Below are 24,700 nucleotides of genomic sequence, written 5' to 3'. Positions count from 1 at the left end.
ACATTTCAAATCACTCCACGCTGTCTTCACATTCTGTCACTGGTCTTGGTAAGAACTGTCAACGACTTGTTCCTTTGGAGTGTTTCCACTAGACGTTTCCTGGAAACGGATCTTCAGCTTCCTTTGTCCGCTGGTTAGCACTCCACATCTGCACTGCTCTTGCTGAACTGAACCTTCGTGGTCGAATCATGTAGCCTTGGAGCGGATCCACAGAGAACGCCACTTGCAACACCTCTTCTATTGTTGCGTGCGGGCATAACCTAGCAATGACTGTTTCTCTGTCTCCACAGTTCTTGCTTTGAACAAATACTCCATAATATGTATTATATGCAGTTTCTTAATTTTTACAGCTCTTTTAGTGTGATGAAATAAAAACACCCCTCTTGATTGGACTAGTAGATTACGCTGTGACACTGGTACTCACAAGAACCTCAATGTACGCAGTATGATTATCTGTGCTATAGTTTGTTCCTTAACTACACCTCACATTTGACAGCATAGAATCTGCGAAGAGAGCCAAGGAGTCTCTGAATGGAGCAGACATCTACTCAGGTTGTTGCACACTCAAGATAGAATACGCTAAGGTAAGTAGAACACGTTTGTATTATTTTCCGCGGACACGGTTCCCCCATTACAGTTATTCCTAATCTGTATTCTCCAGAACCCTCAGGATTAGAGTCTTCAGTATGAAAAGTGCAAAAGAAATGATGTATTTAAGGTCTGTGTTAAGCGGTCTCCGTAGTGTAGGGGCAACGTTCCCACCTCATGACCCAAGGTACGCGGGTTCAAAGCAGGCGGAGGTCGTGGAATTTTTAAGGGCAGAAAAATTCAGGGAACAAGTCCTCCGGGAGGGACTTTAAGCCGTGGGTCCCGTTTCGTAGATTTACGGCACGTAAAAGAACCTCATGTCTCTAGGAGACCTCAGAGCTAAATTTAGGCAATTTCCCGCCCAAGTAGTTTCCAATGCCTCCGGTAGATGGGGGAGCTTAGGTACCACTGCCAGAGGAGGGACAACCTCAATGACAGAAAGGGACTAACTGTCAGATACCACTGCCAGTAGACGGCCGAAACCTCGCTGGCAGAAAGTGAACGATAGCAAGCACCAGTACAGGTAGGGTATTGAGACAGTAGAAATTCAAAGGGGGACGCACAATAGATCGAACTGGTCGCGGTGCATGGGGTAACCCACCCCCTCAATACTCAATAAGTTCTGTGTTAAAACCATTAATTGTAAAGTTGTAGTCGTGTTGAAGTATTCCTCTGTCACCTTTCTTGTTGACATTGGATTTATGTTCGTCAGCTGAAGGAAAGAATAAGCCAAAATCGAGATAAATTCTCACCATAAAATGTAAGCACTAGACATATCTAAATGTTAGATTTATAACACGTTTTCAACATAACGCTAAACTGGTTAATATTTACGGATATTAATACAGGGTTATTCTCAGTTATTGTCGCGGTTTCCGTTTATAGACCACGGAAACCCCAACGACAATTTAGAGCCATCGTGTATGCAGTACTCCGAATCAGTGTTTACCCACAAGACTCGCCTACAAAGACAATTTACGTGTCATATGTCGTGTTATTGAAACGTGCGAAGATTTGCTGTGAATCTGACATTCTGGACGTAAACAAAACATATTGGCTTTATTTAATATATGTTACATGTTTCGGTCCATATATTTGACCATCCTCAGGCAGTTTCAATAAATTCGTCTCGTGTATTTTAATACGGATCCATATTAGTGTTAGTCATTATAATCGTCATAATACATGTAACTATTACAAAGGTTGTAAAAATATTTTTAAATTTTAAAAAAATTATCGTCGTTACAATGTAAAAATTCTGTGTTCTTTGTCGCGTATTGTAGGTGATAGTTATGTTCCAGGGTTCGCTGTAATGTTATTAGCATTTTAGTTTTTATGTGTGTGTGTTCGTGCCGTCTTGTATGTGACGTGATTATGTTTTTTCTCTTTAGAGTGTGTCATGTCTTTATCGTGTGGACGCTTGTTTTTGTGTTGTTCCTGGTTTCAGTTTGCTGAGGGCAAGAGTGTTACAAATTATGACACAACAGGATGCAAGCAATAAAGATTTGCTATGAAGTCAGCGTGTCTAAACGCATGTGCTTATTACTGTAGATCTTATCGATTGGTGTAATGTGTCAAGTTTGCACCAAAACTGCTTTGTTGTTCTGCATTGTAGTTAAACTAAAACTCTACGGCTTTAGTCTGCAAGACAACTATACCGACCGAGCGACTGGCGCTTGTCGGCGAAGTTAGTATCAACTTTAGCGGATAGAGGGTGTCGCGTGGTAAGCGCAACGAATCCCCACGGCCGTTAATTTTGGTTTTCTAGACCGGAGCCGCCACTTTTCAATTCAAGTAGATCCTCATTTATCCTCACGCGGCTGAGTGGACCCCGTTCAAGACCCCTCTACTTCTCAGAATCTGGTAACGCCGGGAATCGAACCCAGGACCTCTGGATCTGTAGCCAAGAGCTCCGACCACTTGACCACAGAGGCGGTCCTCTACATTGTAGTATGAGTGCTAAACATAGACGTGTTCTGACGGCCTAGACCGAACGGCGTCCGGGAACGATATTGCGTTCCTCTCTTTCCTTATGATCTTTATCCAAGTCTTGCCAAAGCAGAGGCCTCGCAATAGGCTGATCCTTCACCCAGGGATCTTGCAACGTGTCGACGATGTTAGCTCAGAATGAATTTGCTTCCCAGCAGACCGAGTACCCAATTCACTTTAATCCGAAATGAAGGTCTCCCAAGCGACCCATCTGGGCCGTGTTCTCCCTTCTCTTCCCAAAATCAGTTGTTGCTTCCTGTTAGAGACGGTTTATCTGTTGGAAATATGTGCGCACTTGTTCGCATTCCGGGCATCGAAATAAACTTCCTTTAATTCATCTTCAAGTTATCAACAAAGCTAAATATGTGGAACCGGGTGTATTGAAGGTGACATCATTATTTGCGGATGTTTTCGCCACTTTGCACAACGCATTCGTTTTTATGTTAATCTACAGTGTGTTTAACGGAGAGCTATCCGAAAATCGTCCGGCCGCTAAGGCGAGAGATACAGAGCCGAGTTGTACGAGCGGACCCAACAAACTAAGAGTCGATACAGGTTGAAAATTCTTTTCAGTGTCGCCAAACAAGTTGTTGAATATATTCCGTGAGGTGAGTTTATGCGCTATTGACCTACCGTGTAATCGCAAACCCATGCTACATTTATCCAGTCGCGTTGCTGGTGTCCAGGTGCCATATGTGAGTCTAAGATTGGAAAACCGTATGTTCTTGAACAATACGTGTATGCCCGTGTATGAAAATGAGAAGAATTCTGCGTACAATTCATGATGTAACAGTTGCAAACAGCGAGCTCTCCATAGTCGTAAATATAGTAAACAGACAGGGTCGTTATTCGAGAGAAGATACGAACCGAATCAGAAGGCAGAGAGCTCACTGAAGAGGAATGAGATGAACTCGGTGCTACGCTTGAATCCGGGGAAATCCATCAGACGCCTTGCAGAGAAGACGGTGTATTCAAAATTATCATCACAAACTGCCACAGAACTCGTGAAATGGAAACCATGTAAGATAGTAGCCGGCGAGCAAATAACCTCCTGTGTCCCGTTCTCGGTAGCTGCAATTTTTTTTTCGTGGGGGTGGGAGTATGTAAGATGAGCTGTGATTATTACTGTGAGCGGGAATGTTCGCTTCCGGTGACCAGTCCCAGCTGAGAATTGTCGAGTTTCCGTTATTTCTTAATGCCCAGTTCCTCGTAGAGTGTGTCATTTCTATTTCCTTCGAGTTCAGAAGCCCGGGGACAAATTTTAGACTTTATTTCCTTTTTTAATTCTTTTAACCATCTCTCCCTCACGCGTTCGTAATGGTGTACATTTAAGAGAGAATGTGATACTCAGGTTTATGAAAGAAAATGGCATCTTCCTGCCGTTGTTTTCAATATTGCGTGGGTTTCGCTTCTAAATATTTCTACAGAACTGTGACATTTACAGTTATGTAAATGTTTGGAGTGTTAGAACATTCATTACGCTTAACATATGCAAAGTATAATCTTCACAGTTTGGAAGTTCTACGAACGCAAGTTTATATATTGCCAGTCAGAATATCTGCACACTAACGCCTCCATCTTTTTAAATATTCCCAAGTGATTGTGCAATCCTGTTGGAGGTGGACAACCTTTCGAGGGTTCAGAGTTCTTTCTTCGGGGTCGTAATGAACTGTTATACTACGTCGTTAAGTATTACGTGTATATTGTAAACGAATTGACATGGTTAACTGAAACTGCACGAAGGCCATCGCGTTGTAATTGTCCAATTCTTTATGTTCTTTAAACTTTCGTCGTCTTCTTTTTACAGGTATATGAAAATATCTCGGGGCACGCGGTAGTGTAGTTGATTGAGGCCCTGTGGTACAAGCCGGAAGGTCGCGAGTTCGGATCACAATGAGGTCATTGGATTTTTCAATTTACCTAACCCTTCCAGCCGCACTATGATCCTGAGGTCGACTGAGCCCCTTAACAGAAATGCATACCAGAAATCTTCCTGGGAGATACGCGGCCAGCGCGTAAGGCCTCACCGCCATCTGTGAGCCGATTGTCAAGAAATTGTGGGAGCCTCGACGTCTCACAATCCTATGGGCGTCCACGGCCTGTTACACGGATAGCTTTACCTTTATATGAAAATCTCGCGGGTTTTCGTTGGGGTGGTTTCGTACGGAACTGAAAAGTTTCAAACATTTTGACCGTGCAAAGTAATTAGCCTTGGAGGCGATAATTTATATATTATTTTAACATTAGCTCTTAAGTTTCCGTAATAACGTATTAATGTAGTACCTGTTTGCACAGTGACTTATTGAAACATAAAGCCGCGCCATAGCTCAAGCGGTTAGTCGCTGTCTTCCCACCACGGCGGCCCGGGTTCGATGCCGGGTCTAGTCAAGTGGGATTTGTGGTGGACAAAGGGGCGCTGGGGCAGGTTTTTTCCGAGTGCTTCGGTTTCCCCTGTCAATCTTCATTCCACCAAATTCTCGATCACCCGGCGCAGGTACAATAGGCCAATCAGTGGACCCAGTTGGACCCCACCCCCCACTAAGCGAATTAAAAGAAAAATATTGAAACATGAAACGCCTATTCCTTTGTAACCATGAAATTCAACACTGCTTCGTGATTGGAAAACCTGGCTTCAGATCTTGGCTCGGAGTTGAGCTAACGTGACTTAGGTTTTTAGTGATTTTAGAAAGTCACTTCAAGCATAGATTTATATCAAATTTAGTCAGGATTGCTTCCTTTCATGTCCCTTACAATTCATTATTCACGGAGAGCTATCAGTCGACGTTATGTAACCCAAGTTATAGAAAGTGCCGCTGAATAAGCAGTAATTAAATAGCTTGCCTCCACAGCCGCGAATGCTTTTAATGCTTGTTATTGTAGTGGCATGTCAGTGCCTCGCCAGCCGGTAATTTGGACTGAAGGAGCTTAGGCGTGGAAGCAGCGTGTTGTACATTCCAGAAACAAACGCGGTGGGATATATTGGGAGTGGTGTGATGACTCCGTGTCAGCTGGTGCGTGTTAGAGATGAGTGCTGAATAACGTTAACTGAGTTGGAACCAAAGACGAAGACGACTTGACATGCAGAGACAAAGATTTCCCCGCAGAACCATATTGCGCGTGTCATGACGTGCGTTAACAGCTTTATTAGCCAGAGGCCTGCAGAAAGATGGACCAGTAGGCGTACATCGTTCAATTTATAATGCCGGTTATGACAGAAACATAACAAGGAGATGATTCATGAAGCTCCGAAGATGTGGCAGTGTTCAGATATTTGTGGGCGACATTAAAATTGCGCTGACAAGGAAATTAAGCAGTTCCAGGAATGCTTGCTTCCATTCCTTTTCAAAATATTGTGCCCTCCTGTCTGATGTAGTAAAATGTAAAAATTATAATGTACATAATTATATTTACATCTTGTTTTTTTTATCGGCGTGAAACTTGGTCCTTAGATTAATTGAGGAGTATAGATTGAGGGAGGGTGTTTCAGAACAATTTGATGAGGAGAATGTTTGGCCCCAGGAAGTGGTACATTACGAGGGACTGGAGAAAATCGCGTAATGAGCGTTTAAATAGTGTTTTTCACCAAATGTTGTTAGGATGATTAAGGTGAGTGAGGTGAAGGGGTCACGCAGTGCGTAAGGGAGAAGTGAGAAATGTTAATATATAAAAAAAAACTTTTGGTTCATATCAGGGGAAGAGGTCACTGTGAGGACCTAAATGTAGATGGATGGATACGCCTAATGTTAAAGTGTATCTTGAAGAGGTAATAGTGCGATGGTATTGTCTGGGTCCATTGGGCTTAGGAATAGGTTTTCGTGAAGACAGGAATATATCTTTGGCTTCGATTTCAAAAATGTAAAGCTATTCCAATAACAGGCCGTGGAGGCCCATATGGTTGTGAGACGTCGTGGCTCCCACATTTTCTAGACAACCTGCTCAGAGATTGCGGTGAGGTCAGCCCTGCGCTCCGGCCGTAGCTTCGATAAAGGCCAGAGAATTTCTTTACCTACTGAGCGAATGTTATCTCTACAGGAAAGTTCAGTATCATCTTTTTACGCAAAAAGTTGTGTATAAATGTTTGGAAGTAGTACGGTCATTTGTAACGTATTCACACCTAGTCGCTGATAGCTTCGTGTTCTTGGTCGCGTGCTTTCACGGATCTCTCATTGTGGACATGCGAACAGGCAGGTTCTTTGCAGCCCGGAATAATGCTTGGCAATTTGGTTGAGCTCTCATGCCCTCTATAGCAATTTTCACAACTCGTTAAGGCCAGCTTAACGCCGAAAAGTCTTGCCACCTGCTGGCATGAACTTTGGTTTCATTAAGCCATTTCTCGTTTATTTACAGCGATGCATCGGCTGTGTGGTATTGGGTCACGTAATTATTCAGCTGGTCAAGCAGATCCCAGCTTTTATTGACGCCGAAGTTATTGTAGTCATAGAAATCCTATGTTGGGCTTCACACGTAACCATTTCAGTCAGGTTCGCAGGCAGTGTGGCCTGTTTCTGCAAACTATATTTTAGATTGATCCTGACGTGCCCTTTCGTGTTATTTTGGCGAAGAGTTTAAATTATGAAGCTCCTCATTACGCGATGTTCTCCAGAGTTCTCTTCTTCCCTCTTAAAAATTAAAGCTATCCCTATAACAGACCGTGGAGGGCCTTAGGTTTGTGAGCTGTTGAGGTTCCCACATTTTCTAGACAGTCGGTTTCGTGATGGCGGAGAGCTTATCAACATTACGCACTGGCCGCTCTCTACACCCAGGAAGATTCCTGGTACTCATTTCTGTTAGAGGCTGAGTCGACCCCAGGGCCATAGTGCGGCTGGAAGGATCAGGTCAATTGAAAATTCCAGTGAACTAATCCGGAATCGAACCCGCGACCTCCCTGTTTCTAGCATAGTGCCTCAACCATCTACGCTACCGCCTGCCGCAGTTCTTCCCTCTTAGGTCGAAATGTTTTTTCATTATTATTATTATGAAACTGCCGTTACAAAAGCCAGACATTTTGATAATTCATAGGAGGCTTCCTCTTCATAGTGGGTAGTTGATTGATACGCCCAGTCTTCACGGTGATACGCTCTTCCGTCGCTGCTTATTCCGCATCTGGAGGTCGGTCGGGGCCTCGCGACAAGAAGCCCGCGTAACACTGAATGCTGTGAACACTAAAGCATCTGGAACGAGGTTCTTAACCTCTCCTGGTCCAAGTATCTCCACTCATACATTCACCCACCCACATCTTGACGCGTTCAGTACGCGTCACAAAAAATGCGCCCCGTCTTTCTGTTGGTCTGTTCCATGTAACTAACAACTTGAGATCCGCTGAAAGTTTCTTTTGCCAAAATCCGTTGGAAATTTTTCAGTTTCGGCTAAAATGACGCAGCATTAGCATTACTTTACACGGAGATGTACATTCGTTTGTGCACGTCTACAGCGTAACTTGCCAGATATTCATCTGAAATAAAAAAAACACATTTTTCGGGTCCACGCAATAGTGTAGTTGGTTGAGACACTATGCTACAAGCCGGAAGGTCGCGGGTTCGATTCGCTATGACGTCATTGAATTTTTCAGTTGACACAATCCTTCCAACCGCGCTAAGCTCCTGGTTTCGTCTCAGCTTCTAACAGGAGTATCAGGAATCTTCCTGGGGGTAAAGGGCGGCCGGCTTGTAAGGCTAACAACCTTATCGCCATCTGTGAAACGATTATTTAGAAAATGCTTGAGCCTCGACGTCTCACAACCTTATGGGTGCCGAAGCATGTGAACAGATAGGCAGACGAAATGTAAAGTAAAAAAGTAAGTGTATCCCTGTAACAGGCCGTGGAGGCCCATAAGGTGTGAGACGTTGAGGTTCCCACATTTTCTAGACAGTCGGCTCATAGAAGGCGGTAAGGTTGTAAGCCTTACGCGCCGGCCGCCCTTTACCCATCAGGAAAATTCGTGCTACTCATCTGAGTCGACCCCAAGGCCATAGTGCAGCTGGAAGGATTAGGTCAATTGAAAAAAAAAATCCAATGACCTCATGGCAGTTACGAACTCTCAGCTGCCAAGCCTTAACGATAGTTGCAGAAAAATACGGAATTTGGAATAAACAGAATGTTCTAAAAGCATGGGTGCAGACATCGCAAGATTTGCCACATGAAACATTGTTGGTTACGATATCTGTTAAATTTTCTGGTTTGGATAACGAGGGATGAGATGACTCAGGCATGCGATTTTCCACTGTCGATTCTGGGGTTCAATCCCCGCTGCCCTTATCTGAAATTCTTAGTGGACGAAGGAATGCTGTTGGTATTCTCCGAGTTTCATCGGGTTTCATCTTCTAATTATCATTGCAGTATTACACAGTACTCCTCTACTTGTAGTCGGTATAGCGACTGACTACGGGCTGAACGACTGATGGGTCAGAGTTCGAGTCCCGGTAGTGTCAAGAATTTTTTTTCTCTTCACGTCGTCCAGACCGGCTCTGGGGCTCACCCAGCCTCGTATCCAATTGGTACCGGGGGTAAAGTGGCCGGAGTGTGAAGCTTATCACTCACTTGCAGCTAATGCCAAGGTCAAGAAAATGTTGATCTATAGAGCCACTCCCGCATACGCGTTCATGGCGTAGTGCTTAATTATGCACAGGGAAACTTTACTTATTTAGCTTTACTCCCCTACTACAACCCTGGACCAGGCAGCACTTGTCACATCTTCTGTCTTTAGTCGCCGGCTTCCCCCCGCTGATGCCCGGGTTCGAGCCCACGTTTGGTCATGTGGGGTTTGTGGTGGACAAAGTGGCACTGGGGCAGGTTTTCTCCGAGTACTTCTGTTTCCCCCTGCCACTTTTTAATCCACCGATTGCTCCATACTCATCTATCATCCCGGGCTGGTACAATAGGCCAGTTAGTGGCCGACGTACCAAGTGCATTTCGTCGGGTAGCGCAACAGTAACGCAATATTCTCGGGGAGGTGCTTGATTCGGACCTCTACCGGGACACCGAGAACCAGATTGAGGGTTTTCATGGTCGTCTTCACTGTCTGCAGCCAAATGCTTGTGTAGTACCTCGGTTAAGCGTGTGCCGCTTGCTTGCAGAACCTGTACAGTACCATTCGACACTATATAGTCTTGTCTCCGGACGGCATCGTAAAATAACCCACAAAAAAGTCTGACGCCATGTTGTTTGAGAGTAAAGGAGCTTGTTTGTGTTTATCGGCCCCCCCCCCGAGATCGACTATCGGTTTCCCCCCATGAATCCCACTTGTCCTCCCATACAATGAGTTGTAAACTGGGTTTGTTTTGCAAGAGGTGCTAGGATTTCTGTTTAAGGGCGCATATTCTGGAATACATGGGGACTTTTCCCTCCCAAGACCCGCCTCTCTTTTCATTTTCGTTCGTGATGTGAACAGATCGTCTTCTCCGTAATTATCGCACGAAGTGTGAAATGCACAGTCACGTGTCTGTTTACATTACTGCATAACAATCTGCACTAAGGGACGTGTCTGTTCAGTTCGTCTTTTAAAGATCGTGTGCTGTGAAGTTAAATCGTGAAACAATACCGTCGGATACGAACAAAGAAAGCGATACCAAGTCGAATCTGAGGGTAGAGGAAGACATAGAATGACAGGATAGAAACAGTAGCCATGAAGGCGTGTGGGGGAATATATGTATAGACCCACGTTTTCTTGACCTCGCACTAGTTGGTGAGTGGTCAGCATCATGCCCCGGCCGCTTTATCCATGGAGAAAGATCCCCCGTTACCCATTGGATAGGAGTTTGGGTAGAACCCAGAGCCGGTCTGGTTGATATGGAGAAGTGAATATTCTTTAGCTTACCGGGACTCGAACTCCGACCTTTCAATCGTCCAGTCAGTCACTATACCCACCGCGGTCTTCCGCTCTTCGGTTGTGTTTGGTAGTTTTTTGTCCACCGACCTTTCTAGCCCTGGACGGGCATCAGCCCCCAAATCCTCCCAATGTTTTTCGCACGAAAACCTATATGCACATGAACACTCGCCCTGCTCCATCTGAAAAAAAAAGAGTGACATGTAATAGAGAAACGTCAACAGCACTTCCCAGCCGAATCAGTATTAGACGCATAATTTAGGCGGGATTCGAAGACATAATCCAGGTGTCGCGTGGCCTGAGACCATGCTCGCTTTTCGTTCCATTAGACGCTTCACCGATTTCCCTATGTCTTTCTTTATTCTGCTTTTCCGCGGGTAGGATTACCTGCTAGCTCTTCTTTTAGGGAATTGTTCTGAAATTGTTATGCTCCCAATTGTCCATAACTTCCTCGCCCGGAGCAGTTTCCTCCTCGCCGTGAAGGTACGAACGTTGTGCGTGCCGTTCCCACGGGGAGGATAGATTTCGACCACGGGTCCGTCGCACACTTGTCAACCTGTTGTGACGGTAGTGGGGCCCTGGGTTCTGCCATTGGAGCGCTGTACTCGCGCTTTTCGGCCATCACGCTTGTAAGTGGGTTTAATTGCGAGCATAAATTCGTTCACCTGTCAGGATCGCGCCGCACCGCCCGCGTTTGCTTGCAACCTTAAGTAATTAGGAATATGTGGAACCGTGAGTGATATTTATTGTTGACGCCACTGCTAAGAGATAGGGGTGCTCTTTGCTATCCTTAATGAGTAGATATGTGGGATTTGCAGTTCTCACAGCGTTGGTCATGAAGAGTTATGTTTTCAGGGATATAACGCCTTATAGTCCGTTGAAAGTCAACTGACGTTTCGGAGGAATATGCCGCCTCCTCCAAGGTCGACTAAGCTGAACAAACAACCAGCGTCAAAGCAGGTGCACTTGCGAAAGTCGCGTAAACGGCGTAAAGCAGGAAGAGGAACCTTTCGACGCATCACGTGGCGTTGTGTCCCTGAAGATAGAACTGTTCATAATCACCTCAAATTCTACAGTATAAAGCAGGGGTTGAGGTTCTCACAGCGGTGGTTATTAAGAGTTCTGTCTTCGTGGGATACAACGCCGTGTAGTCCGGTGAAAGCGTTTCGGAGGAGAATTTCTCCCCCATCTTCGGGGTCGAGGATATATTTTTTTTATTTATTGCTAGTGGGGTGGGACAAAGTCCCTTGTACTGCGGCCACTTCTGGCCTATTGTACCGGCCCCAGATGATAGGTGAGTGTGATTGCGGAGAAATTGGTGGAATGAAGATTGGCAGGGGAAACCGAAGTACTTGGAGAAAACCTGTCCCAGCGCCACTTTGTCCACCAAAAATCCCTCTTGACCAGACCCGGGATCGAACCCTGGCCGCCGCGGTGGAAAGGCAGCGGCTAACCGCTGGGGTCGAGGATAAGCCAAGCCAGAAACCAGCGTAAAGAAAATAGCATACAGCAGTTTGTAAACCCTTTGATTGGGAGCACCGGTAGCAATCCAGTGGGGCGGTGAAATTTGGTCACGTTTCAGTTTTAACTCGCGGCGAGTGTTCAGAAATATCGCAACACCCTGGATTCAGTAAGAGTATTATGCAGAGACCGCTCTGCACCCGTATTGCGGAGGTGCGCGGTTCGATTTCGGCCGAGACACCGGCTACCCTGACCGGAGTTTCTTCTCCATATCCCTTACATTTCATCATCATGCCTACCATTCGACGCTGTAGTATGTAATCTGGGTCCTGGCGACGTCGCACCTCCCCCTCCAAAGTTATATTTCATGACTCAGCTATGTGCAAATGGACAGGTGTGTGCTTGGTTAAATTTCGACACATATACTGAAGGTTCTAAAAATTGGTTGACGCACTAGACATTCTTGGCACGCCGTGTGTGTTGATGTGATCTTGACAAGTGGGGCATTCTGTTCCGCAAGGGATAAGGCGAGAAGTCACCGATATATCCTGAGCTGACAGTATTAGAAGTGTTAATTGCTCGCAGTTGTTATAAATATATGGTTATTTTAATATTTACATTTTTGTTCTTTGGCGCTACAGCCCCATTTTGGGCCTTCGCCTACCTCCATGAAACTCTCCGTTTCACTTCGGTTTACTAGATCGTGGACCTTCGGTAGGACTCCTTGGGCGAGTGATCAGCTCGTCGCAAGGCCTCTCTACCTGTACACAAGCACTAAACATGCATGACCCTAGAAGGATTTGAACCGACGATTGAGCGAAGACAGTGCGCTCTATCTTCACCGGTAATATTTACAGTACGCGTGGACAAATTTGTAGCCCCATACATTCTTCATTCTGTATGAACATGTTGGCAGAAATTAGAAATGAATTTTTTTTGTGATTAGATTTTTAGATGATATTCGCAGCGTACATTTTCGTTACATAGAAGTTCTAAAAAATAATCTCAAAGCTGTATAGCGTGCTTTTTCTTTTATTATACTGACTTTCCCGTGCCTGTCTTCGATTCTTCGGTAATTACTTCCGTAGGCCGCGCCATAGCTCAAGCGGTTAGTCGCTGGCTTCCCACCGCGGCGGCACGAGTCTGGTCAAGTGGGATTTGTGGTGGACAAAGTGGCGGTGGGGCGGGTCTTCTCCTAGTACTTCGGTTTCCCCTGCCAATCATCATTTCACCAAATTTTCCATCATAGTCAGCCGGGGCAGACTACAATAGGCCAATCAGTGGCCGCCGTGCCGAGTGGACCCAGTTGGACTCCACCCCCCACTAAGCGAATTACGGCCGTAAAACTAGACGTTCAGTACAAAAAATGTGATGTCCCGATTTTGTTGTTTTACTGGACATTAAAACGACCTAAACTTCACGAAACCCGAATAAATGTTTTTGCAACATCAATCAGCGCCAAAACTGTGCGTGCTCATTGATGTTGCGGCTCATAATTCGCGCTTAAGCCGAGCTTGATATCGATAAGGAATTGTATGACGTTTCAGGTTCTCACTTCGCAGATGTGATACCATGTAGTTCGATAGGTAAGCACCAACATTTCGGAGGTACCTGTTGCCTCCATTTTCAGGATAGGCGAATGAATATGTAAAGTGATGGATGTAGCATGTTCCTTCTCTTCGTCGGTACCTATATACAGAACTACACGGCATCACGTCCTGAATGCCGCAGTTATGAAATAGGAAATTAAAAATCTAAGGTGTACTGACCTACAAATATTGGATGAATCGTGAAGATGCGATTGTGAGCGTAAATAACTAACTGTATGGAGCCGAGTGCGCTGTTGTTCAGCATCCCAAGAAATTCCTAGTAAAAGGTAGAGGCCATGGAGATCCACATGGTTGTGAGACGTCGAGGCTCCTACGTTGTTCTAGAGCAAGGGTCTCCAAACTACGGCCCGCGGGCCACATCTGGCCCGCAATGTGATTTTATCCGGCCCGCGAAAGAATTGTGCAGAAATGCGCCAATTGAACTAATTTTCCAGTGAGTACTGGTAAATGTGATTCCGAGCTTATTGACCTGACGTATTATACTGCAGTTGGATGGCTTAGCCGTGGAAAGGTTCTTTCGCGCTTCTTACAGCTCAGGAATGAAATTGATATATTTCTTACCGAGAAAAACCATCATGAACCACTTTTATCAGATACCAAGTGGCTTTGGAAATTAGCAGTTTTGCTGATCTGGTGAACCATATGAACCATTTAAATTTAAAGTTGTTTTTTTTTGCGCTTATCAAGGCATTCAGAGCAAAGTTGATACTTCTGGAAAGCCATGAAAAATTGTAACTTTGTTCATGTGCTATGCTGTGCAGAGTTGCATAAAATGGGTGAAGCAGAATTTCCTTCTTTGTGTGCAAATTTATCTCCATTTTTTGGGGGACGACATATCTGTGTGAACAAACTTTTTCCCAGATGAAGTAGATCAAGTCGAAACACAGGGCAAATTTATCCGATGAACATTTAAAGTCGCTACTTGTGATTAGCATTTCAAAATTTGAACCTCAATTTAATCAGATTTTAAGAATGCTAAAAGAGTTCCATCATTCACAATTGTTTTATTATAATTTGTGATGAAAATATGAGCATTTGCTGCTACTGTCTGTTGTCATTAATATACGATAATATATTCTCACGTACTTTGTATTTAGTTTATGAAATTCTGTGCTTTCAATAAAACTTATATACCTAGAGTTATTAATTTCTCATTTTATCCGGCCCGTTGAAAGTGCTGAATTACCTAATGTGGCCCGAGGTTCGAAAAATTTGGAGACCCCTGTTCTAGAGAATCGGTTCAGAGATGACGGTGAGGCCAGCCTTACGTGCCGGCCGCCCTTTACCCCCAGGAAGATTCCTGTTACTCATTTCTGTTAGAGGCTGAGTCGACCCCAGGACCATAGCGTGGTTGGAAGGATTAGATCAATTGAAAAATCCAGTTACCTCATCGGGAATCAAACCGTTGACCTTCTGGCTTGTAGCGTAATGCCTCAGCCAACTACACTACCACCTGCCCCCAAGAACTTCCCAGTATTTTATGGAACCCGAAGGTTCATTACAGTTTCCACAAGAGCCCGCCACAGTCCCTCTGTGCTGCGTGCTTTCCGTGTGCAATATGGAAATCCATGCTTCCATCAGTAAGCTTCAGCAGCTTGGGGTGCATAAGGGGGTGGGGGAGTGGAAAGAACATGTGCGACGATTGCCACTGTACCCTCGGTCTACAAGTATACCCTCAGCAGATGTCGAATTGAGAGCCCGGGCGCGAAGAGGCGCTGGAGGGCTTAGCATGGGGTGGGAGGCTGTTTCGGAGCCGGGGATGAAATACTCAAACCTTCCTAGGACTAGGAGGAAGAAAATATAGCCAAAGGCAAGAATTGTGTATGGGGGGGGGGAAGTAATCTCACACGATGCGACAAGGAATTTTTCGAGGGACGATCAATGTAGGGTGTTGAGGCGTAGGTGTAAATTTATATTTACCAAGTGATAGATATGTGAGAAGTGTGCAACTTTAAATTAAATAAGTTTTGGCGACTATTGATTTGACGGTGACAGCTTTCGGATCATTGGTAACTTCATGTGAAACACCCGGTGGCTTGTCTGCTAGTAATGCGAACCAGAGTCAGTAAATGGGATTTGAAATTCTTTCAGTGGTGAGTGTTGACAGTGATTTTCCGGTAGAACAGTAATTCAAAGAAGCTGCAAGTGGGGTACTGTGATTGCTGCTTACCTGCTTCTTCCCTGAAGATGGAGACTTTTGTTCCTCCGAAAGGTACATAAAATTCTACCACGCTACACCATGTCACAACTCACACCATAGTAAAGGTGAAGGCCTTGGCCTTAACTAATCAAGAACTTCATCATGGAGATGTATGGGGGAGTCGATGAATAGATCACGTTTGCTTGACTTCGGTACTAGTTAGAGACTTGTGTCGGCTACACGCCTCGGCCGCTTTACCCTCTTGGAAAGAGCCTGCGACAGCCATTGGATAGGCTGGATGAGCCCCAGAGCCGGTCTGGACGACGTTGAAAAGAGGAAATTCTTGATCATACCGAGACCCGAACTCCGACCCTGTCCCTTATCTAGCCCGTATCCCAGTCGCTAGACAGACTCCAACCCAGACTATAGACGTCTTAAAAACTTGCAAGGTTTACTTCTTTGAAACCGTCAAATGGATCACTCCAGCGTAAGGTGCTTTTAATGCGTGTTGAATGCCTCATAAATGGGGGCGCGTTTTTTTTTAAGTCATGTTTTTATTTGGACCACGTATAAGATTTAAACGATTTCGTCTAACACTGCAACAGTATTGCTGTTAGATACACGCTCTTACGTATGTACTTGTTAGTAGAATTCTTGGCACAAATAGGCCGTCAGCAATTGACAAGCTACTTACACACGAATAGGTTTATAGAAGCGCGTGGTTGAATGATACACGTTGTCTACGTGGGCGGGAAACACTGCCGTCGCTGTTCATGCTTCCCATCGAACGAGATTTTACATAGTCTTTCGAACAGTGCTTTACTTCTTAATAACAAACTTCGCATAGTGTCCCAACAGTTGTTTTGTTCTTAAAGGCGTCAGTATATTTTTATACCTCATTTCTCTTCACCGTAACACGTAAACGGGCCCTTGAGATACCGACCCTCCATTCCAACGGATGGAAGTTGGTATAGCGACTGGTTGGCTGGCCCGGGTTAGATTCCAGGCATAGGAAAGATTTTTCTCTTCACCATAGTGTTCAGACCGGCTCTGGGCCCCTCCCAGTCAGCCTTCTATTCAATGGGTAACGGGGGGGGGGGGCTAAAGCGGCCGGGGCGTGAAGCTGACCACTCACCTCCGGATTTTGCCAAAGCCAAGAAAGTTGGAGCTGTACCTCCACTCAACCATATGCCTTCGTGGCGTAATGCTTAATTGATTATCTTTGACTATTCACCTACATACAAGTATAGTATAGTGCACTATAGTATAGTGTATAGTGCCGAGGTTAATCTGTGGTGTTACGCCTCCATATTTATTTTTCCCATCCTGTTTTGTATCTTTTAAGTAAAAAAAGTCCCTGTGCATATCTAATTAAGCATTCCGCCATGAAGGCGTATGGAGAAGTTGATGTATATATCCACATTTTCTAGACCTCGGCACTAACTGGAGGCGAGTGGGCAGATTCACGCCCCTGCCGCTTTGTCCCCGGGGAAGGAGCCGCGGTACCCATTGGATAGGAGGCTGGATGTGCCCAAGAGCCGGTCTAGGCAATATGGAGAAAATTCTGACCCTACCGGTACTCGAACTCCGACCTCTCGGTCGTGCAGCCCGTAGGCAGTCGCTATACCGACTGCGCTACCCCAGCTGTTTTGTGTCTTGTACTAAAGGCAGTTTCGGAGCTCTCAATACAACAATGAATTGGTTATAGAACCGATAGTAAGGCGTTAATACTCAGTTTTATATCTGTATTCCACTTTGTGTTTCGAACTGCAGAGATCATCGTCAGGTGGGCTTTGAATGCTTATCCGACGTTATACCTTCATTCCTCATACGTGTTTAGGTCGTGGTCGCTAAGAACAGGGATAACTTTTACCTTGTACGTTTTAACTTAAAAATACGTAACCGAGTGGAAGATGTGCTAAATCATATTAAAATGGATAAACTCATTCTTGCGAACGTTAATTCGCTTGTACTTGTTCAAGATGGGGTTGAGTTAGTGTTTTCTGTGTGACTGACTTCCGGGTTACGTTAGAGCAGTTAATTGCTCCGCCCTCTGAAGAAATGCGATTGTCGTGGAGTTTAGAGCGTCATGCATCTGAAGCACTCCAGATATGCCAATTAACTATGTTTTCTGACACAGCGTTCAGGAAATAGCTTTCAGTTGGAAGAAAGTGCGTCTGTCCGGTGAATCATGGCTTGGCTGTTAAATATAGCTGTTGCAGTTATTACACAATATTACTTTTTTTTTTCCAATGAAGGTGTCGGCCGCTAGAGTTGTCGGCGTCTGCGAGGAATGCGCGCGACATGTGCCAGCTTGAGCCGGGAAGTGCCAACACAATGTTACCCATTGCAGGTATCCCGGCAGTTAAACACCGATATCAGACCCCACTAAAATTAAACTATGTAAGCGAGTCCGGTTTCCACCTATGATGTGACGTGGAAGTTGAGGCATCAATCATGTCGCCCCCATTTTGACGTACAGCCGTGTATAACTGACAGCGTTCAAGTAAACCACATTTTGCAGGGAAAAGTTTTACTGAAAATTTTGCAAGTTTCGTAATTTGAGTTGCTTCAACGTTACCTGCTTAAACGTCAGGTCTTCTTATAATGGAATTCAGTTGTGTTCATTTTCTGAACATTTCCCCACAGCACAGCAGTTGTAGTGTATCAAGACCTGGCTTTGCTCTGCCTAACTTCACTATCATTTAAAGAATGTACAAACTTTTTAAAACTCTAAATGTAGAACGGTTTTATATTTGATGTCGCCCTTGCTGTCATGGTGTGTACAGCGAAAGGAAAAAACCAGGAACGCATGATCACTAACCAGAAGTTCAGCTGATGAACTGATTCCTCGCCTTTATGGAAGCGAATGTTCGTTACCATATTCACAATAGCCCACTTATCCTCTCTGCCAGACGAATCCACTCCACGCCCACGTGTATTGTTAAAATTATACTGGTATATTGTAACATAAGCAAAGATGTGCCACAGATTAATGTAGCATGTAGACCCGTTGCTAAATAATGACTTTGTACACAACGCCCGTTGCTACGCAACAGATTCCTAATGGACTAACTGGGAAGCGATGTTCTGTACGCGGTCCGTGCGACAGCTGTGTGACGCAATACGAGAGGTGTTTTGTGTGCGGTCCGATCCGAAGTATTATAAGCAGAGTTTAGTGAGTTTTGAGACAGTCGCCGGCCAGTAAGGACGTTGAAGCCGTCGCCAGACAACAGCTGGTGGGGACTGGCACGTGGCTGTTGTGAAGTGCCGAATGTGTGAATTAGTGATATCGCTATAGTTACTTGTAGTTACGATTTGTAAGTGTTCAATAATTCCTCGTACCAATCCAGACTCCATCTGTAGTCACTCCATTACGTGACGTTATGTTTGTGAACAGATCAGTTTTGTTTGTTGAAGTGCAGCTAAAGTCGCAGTTCGCTTCGACACCGACACACGTGCTAGTCTGTACGGTGTCATGAATTAAACGTATCGACATCGTGTTCAGGAATAAATAATTTCTCACGTCGTTTAATGTATGTCATGTTGAAAATGTAGTTTTGAGTAAAAGTTGTAGCTTCAAGAGGCCACTTCATGTATCGATGGTCTATATGAGAATCGTTTTGTAGAGTACCGTTGGGTTGCGGTTTGATCGTCGCTCAAATTAGCGGTTACTTCGGACCCGTACTAACCAAAATTAGATTTTCCCGCACCCCATCTCAAATTTAATTCAGATCTATCCAGTAGTTTCTGAGATCAAACCTTGAGTCGGACTCTGCCTTGTTTTGTTTTTATTTTATCCACTTGGTGCAAAGAACTCCTAAAATCTGAGGATAGGATCTACTAAAGAAAAATGATCGGAAATGGGTGTACAGAATAGTAAAATGCAGAGTCCAAAATTCCCTGCCCACGAAAACAATTGAAGTTCCTCCCCCCACCCCACTCACCTTCAAGGACAAGGTTTTTTATGTGTGCACAAATTGACTTGTGATTTGCGTGGCAAAATCTTTGTCACTTATAATTTTTAAAGTCATGGGCGCTATAACTGTTAACTAATTTCACTCTTATTTAATTTAAAATTCTTCAGACATTTCTTTTAATATTCGGGTGTTCTGCCAAAGAGATTCAGCGCAGGAAGTGGCCTGTGGTCTAGATGAGTTTGGGAACCCCTGGTCTAGTGCGTTTTACAAATAGAAGGACTCTTAAGAGTCCAGGTGAATGATAAAGAGTGGGAAGGGATTGTTATGTCTTCCAGAATTAACGACTCAGTAATAAATTCTGTCATAGTTTTATTTAAACGAATTGCTGCACGGAACTCACAGATAAAATAATCTGATTTTCATTTATATACTACAAGGTTGAAGGTAAATGTGTCAACGAAAGCCGTATATTTCCCTGTGTCTCTGTTTGAATAATGGCCAGACTTCCAAATAAACATTACATTCTCCATACACGTGTCCCAGATGCCAATAGCACAGTTAAACTCGAGCGTATACACACAAACTGGCCGCGTGGTAAGGTATTACTTGCTGGCGGCCATCGGCGTAGTGTGGGATGCCGGATCCACCCATACACATAACCGCCTTGTTCAAGTGCTCTTACTCACTATCCCAAGGTCATGATTTTACAAGATATTTTCATAAGGTAAAATTGTCCCTGTGCTTAACTAATTAAGCACTACGCCATGAAGGCGTATGGGGGAGTGGATGTATAGATAATTTCTTTGCCTCGGCACTGGTTGGAGGTGAGTGGTCAGCATCACGCCCTGGTCCCTTAACCCCCGGGAGAAAATCCCCGGTACCCATTGGATAGGAGGCTGGTTGAGCCCCAGAGCCGGTCTGGACTACGTGGAGAAAAGAAAATTCTTGACCCTACCGGGCCTTGGAACTCTGAACCCTCGGTCGTGCAGCCGCGGCCAGTCGCTGTACCGAGTAATGTTTTCAGAGTGAAGAAATTTATTACTTCTGTTAATACTGCGACAACCAAATTGCGACCTCGAAATATCAGAAAACAAAATGTCTGTAACAGAAACTGGATGTGTGTCCGTCCTCAGGTTAAGGTGCGAGACACCTGCTCCGTTGGGTCCCTTAGAAAGAGTTAACCTCATTGACTGCTCTTTCTGTGGGACCCAGCAGAGTAGGTAGGTGTCTGCCCCCTCACCTGAAGACGGAAACATCAAGTTTCCGAAACTTCGTATTATCTCATTTTTAGAATACGGGACGAAAGACAAAATCTAAACTCCGAGTAATTTTGAGTGCTATACCCCCTCGTCAGAACGATTTAGAATGTACGTGCGGAAATTCTCGCACCCATTTAAGGCGTGTTGTGACGTCCAGTCCCATGGTTAGCTTGAATGTTTCGCCACTTACCGCTCATGAGTGGAACGCCTGTTCTCCGATTTTCTGTGCTAGTTTACATACCTCGTTTTTTGCAGATATTGTTCTCATTTTGCAAAGCGAATCACACTACAGATACAAGTACAACTGCACATGATCAAAAATCATTTTTCTTCATCAATGTTCGTGACGTCGGTGAATGATGTGGGCAGTAATGAGAATATATCGCTTCGTAAACTAATATCCTGTTTTGAGTTGAGAAATCTAGTTTTGGCTTAACGTAAAATAATATTGGCCGTTACGCTGCACTTTTAAATTTTCCCGAAAACTTTCAGTATCGAACTCGAACGACAAATTTTAAGTCTTAAATCCTTAGATTCGTAGATCAAGTGTACGAAGAAACACGACTTCTTCACTATGCAGGTATTTCTTGGGCTCTGCGTGAGGGATATACGGTAATTGATGAGGGTGGAGTTAGCGGTGCCTTCAGAAGAGCAGAAATAAACCCGATGTAGTCATCATCTACGGCCAATATCAAACTGTTTCCGTAATCACACTTACTTACTTACTCACTTGGGCCGCGCCATAGCTCAAGCGGTTAGTCGCTGGCTTCCCACCACGGCGGCCCGGGTTCGATTTGTAGTGGATTTGTGGGATTTGTAGTGGACAAAGTAGCGCTAGGGCAGGTTTTCTCCGAGTACTTCGGTTTCCCCTGCCAATCTTCATTCCACAGTCACCCTCACCTATTATCTGGGGCTGGTACAGTAAGCCAGATGTGGCCGCACTGCAAGGGACTTAGTCCCACCCCACTTACTCATGGAGCTGAGCCCTTTTGGAGGAGCCGCTCATTCTACAGCTATTCAAGAATTTCCCAGCATTTTATGGAACCCGAAGGTTCAGTACCGTGTTCACAAGAGCCCTCCACTGCTCCCTATCCTGAGCCAGATCAATCCAAACAATACCATCCAATCCTATCTCTGTAAGATCCATTTTAATATTGTCCACCCACCTACGCCTTGGTCTTTCCAGTGGCATCCTTCCTTCTGGCTTTCCCACCAATATCCTATATGCATTCCGCGTCTTCCCCATTCGTGCTACAGGCCCAGCCCACCTCATCCTCCTTCACTTTATCATTCTAATTATACTTCCCGTAATCACACTGTCTAAAAAACCTAATGATGCTCGTTACACGCGCGCGCGCACACACACACACGTGTGTGTGAATTAATCCGAGCGGATAGCAGTAGTTGTGATGTGTCAGGTTTACTGTGGGTGTCGCCGCCTGCACCGTCACCTCACATCGTCAGAGCGAGACCGGGAATAGTTCCTCGCCTGCCGCCGGCGTTCCTTTCCTCAAAAACACCGCGTTTGTTAAGACCCAGATCTTGTGGGAAATTAGGGGATAGGGGAAGCGCGACCGTTTGAACGCTCGTCGGGGCCAAAATTACCTATTCGTCACTGCCAAAACAGCCCCTTTTGAGCCATAGGCTTCCTTAGAAGATTCTGCCATATTGTATTGTCTTTTCACTTAGGATTTCGCGACACTATTTTTTTTTACAGAGCAAGGTTGTCAGCCTTGCTTCCAGCCCCCAACATGGAGGATCAGGTGTCTCTGTTTGTATCCCTCACTGACAGGATGGCCCATTTATACCACCCCCCCCCCGGCACAGGGTTCCCTTTTCGTCCCCTTCTGGGACTCAGGGCTTTAGTGGAAGTATTATAATCCACCTCCACACGGGGAGCATGTTGCTTCACCAAAAACAGAAATTCGTAATAACGCGTTTAAAAAATAAATTAGGCATAATATATAAAATTTACCACGCAAGCGCGTTGCCTAGTGAGCTGAAAACTAGAGAACTGATTTGGTATGTGAGTTCGTTATGTCCTGTTCTGTAATAGTAAGGTCCTCTGAGATCCTTATTCCTTCGTTGATGAACGAGCTTTTACATGTTGATCGGTTAGTTAGTATATCTACATCATATTCGGAGGATCTTTGGTTCGACTCCGCTCGGAAGTCAGCAACCCTGACAGTGTTTTCGTGATTTTCGTCAGTTTCTACACGCGACTGATGGACTCTGTGCATCCATATAGGCCGCTAGTGCTTTCTTCCACGTCATTTCATGTTTGTATTCATCCACGTATTCCCACCATGCAAATTAGTTGAAATACATCGGTAAATAAAGGCACAGGCAGCTCCGAAACGTTACGTTGAACACTTATCCGCCTGTTTTTTTTACTAGTGGAGTGGGACCAAGTCCCTCGTACCGCGGCCACTTCTGGTCTATTGTACCAGCCCCAGATGATACGTGAGGGTGATTGTGGAGCAATTGGTGGAATGAAGATTGGCAGGGGAGACCGAAGTACTCGGAGAAAACATGCCCCAGCGCCACTTTGTTCACAGCAAATCCCACTTTACCAGACCCGGAATCGAACCCGGGCCGCCGCGGTGAGAGGCCAGCTATGGCGCGGCCAGCCGCCTGTGTTACTAGAATTTTCTCTAATGTTTGAGAGAAGATGAGTAGGTTCATTTATGTCGGTAATATGGTTTCATTTTGAGGAGCCCACTTCGTAACTCCGTTTTCCAGATGTAGCGTATTTGTGGGTATCTCCTGGTATCATTTGGGGGGGGGGGAGCAGCCGAAAGGTGGGCATCAGCCCAGGCTTATAGGCTTAACGATCAAGACCGATTATACTGATCGTCCTATAGTAAAAGATAAGCGTGTCCCTGTGCTTAACTAATTAAGCACTACGCCATGAAGGCGTATGGGAGAGTGGATGTATAGAGCCACGTTTTCTTGACCTCGGCTCAAGTTGGAGGGGAGTAGTCAGCTTAACGGCTCGGCCGCTTTACCCCCGGGGAAAGTGCCCCCGGTACCCACTGGATAGGAGGCTGGGTGGGCCCTAGAGCCGGTCTCAATGTGAGTGGTTAGGTTCACCCCCCGACCTCTTTACCCCCGGAGAACCATTGGGTAGGAGGTTGGGTGGGCCCCATAGCCGGTCTGAATGACGCGGAGAAGAAAATTCTTGACCCTGCCGGGATTCGAACTGCAAACCCTCTGTCGTCCAGCCCCTAGCCAGTCGGTATACCGGCTCCTCGATACTCCTGTAGTTAAAAGACTTCGATGCGATTAATTTTTATTAGTGTTTTTTTTCCTTCGGTTATGATGTTTCTTCCGAAAGTCAGGGCGGCGGTGGCTGGAAAGCAGTGTGCTCGTAATGATTCTACATCAAGCGAGGCGCTTGCCTTGACTTGCGTTCGGATCTGGTTTCATTGCCCCTTCTTTATTACCGTCTCACAGCTGTGGTTATGAACATTTCTGTCTTCGGGGATATAATACCGTGTGGTCCGTTGAAAGTAATTCGACGTTTCGGGGGAACGTGTCGCTTCCATTTTTAGGATCGAAGGATAAGACAAGAAACCAACGTGAAGTAGGTAGGAAGCAGAGCCCGTATTTTAGTTACCAGTATTTTGTATTTCTTTGTCGTCTCAATTCTCATACGTGTTTCGATGAATGTGGCGTTCGGGGTGGTTTTTCGCTATGTAGGAGAGAGAATAATCATCCTATAGGTGACACGCAGCAGCCATCAATTAAAATGTATGATGACTTGTTAAAGCTACGTTTGTGTGCGTCTACACTAACATTTGATGGCGCAGTTGTAATTTCTGTCAGTGTCATTCCACAGTCCATGATAAGTGGGTCCCTTGTGATCACGGCATGGCGCGTCCTCAGCTTTCGGATATTCTGGACTAGAC

General features: G+C 45.2%; 1 protein-coding gene across 2 annotated transcripts in view; it reads left to right on the top strand.

Moving 5' to 3' along the window:
• Positions 1-24,700, top strand: part of LOC111862592 (heterogeneous nuclear ribonucleoprotein L) — a 147,483-nt gene that overhangs the window by 54,968 nt on the left and 67,815 nt on the right. For both annotated transcript variants that reach the window (XM_023848097.2, XM_023848096.2), the window contains exon 5: positions 488-584. In XM_023848097.2, the coding sequence (XP_023703865.1) occupies positions 488-584 (97 nt within the window). The remainder of the gene's footprint in view (positions 1-487; positions 585-24,700) is intronic.

Source organism: Cryptotermes secundus, unplaced genomic scaffold (genome assembly GCF_002891405.2).
Source record: "Cryptotermes secundus unplaced genomic scaffold, Csec_1.0 scaffold1813, whole genome shotgun sequence".
Taxonomy (NCBI): Eukaryota; Metazoa; Arthropoda; class Insecta; order Blattodea; family Kalotermitidae; genus Cryptotermes; species Cryptotermes secundus.
The sequence above is the reverse complement of the archived record's forward strand: the minus strand, read 5'-3'. Positions and strand labels throughout refer to the sequence as shown.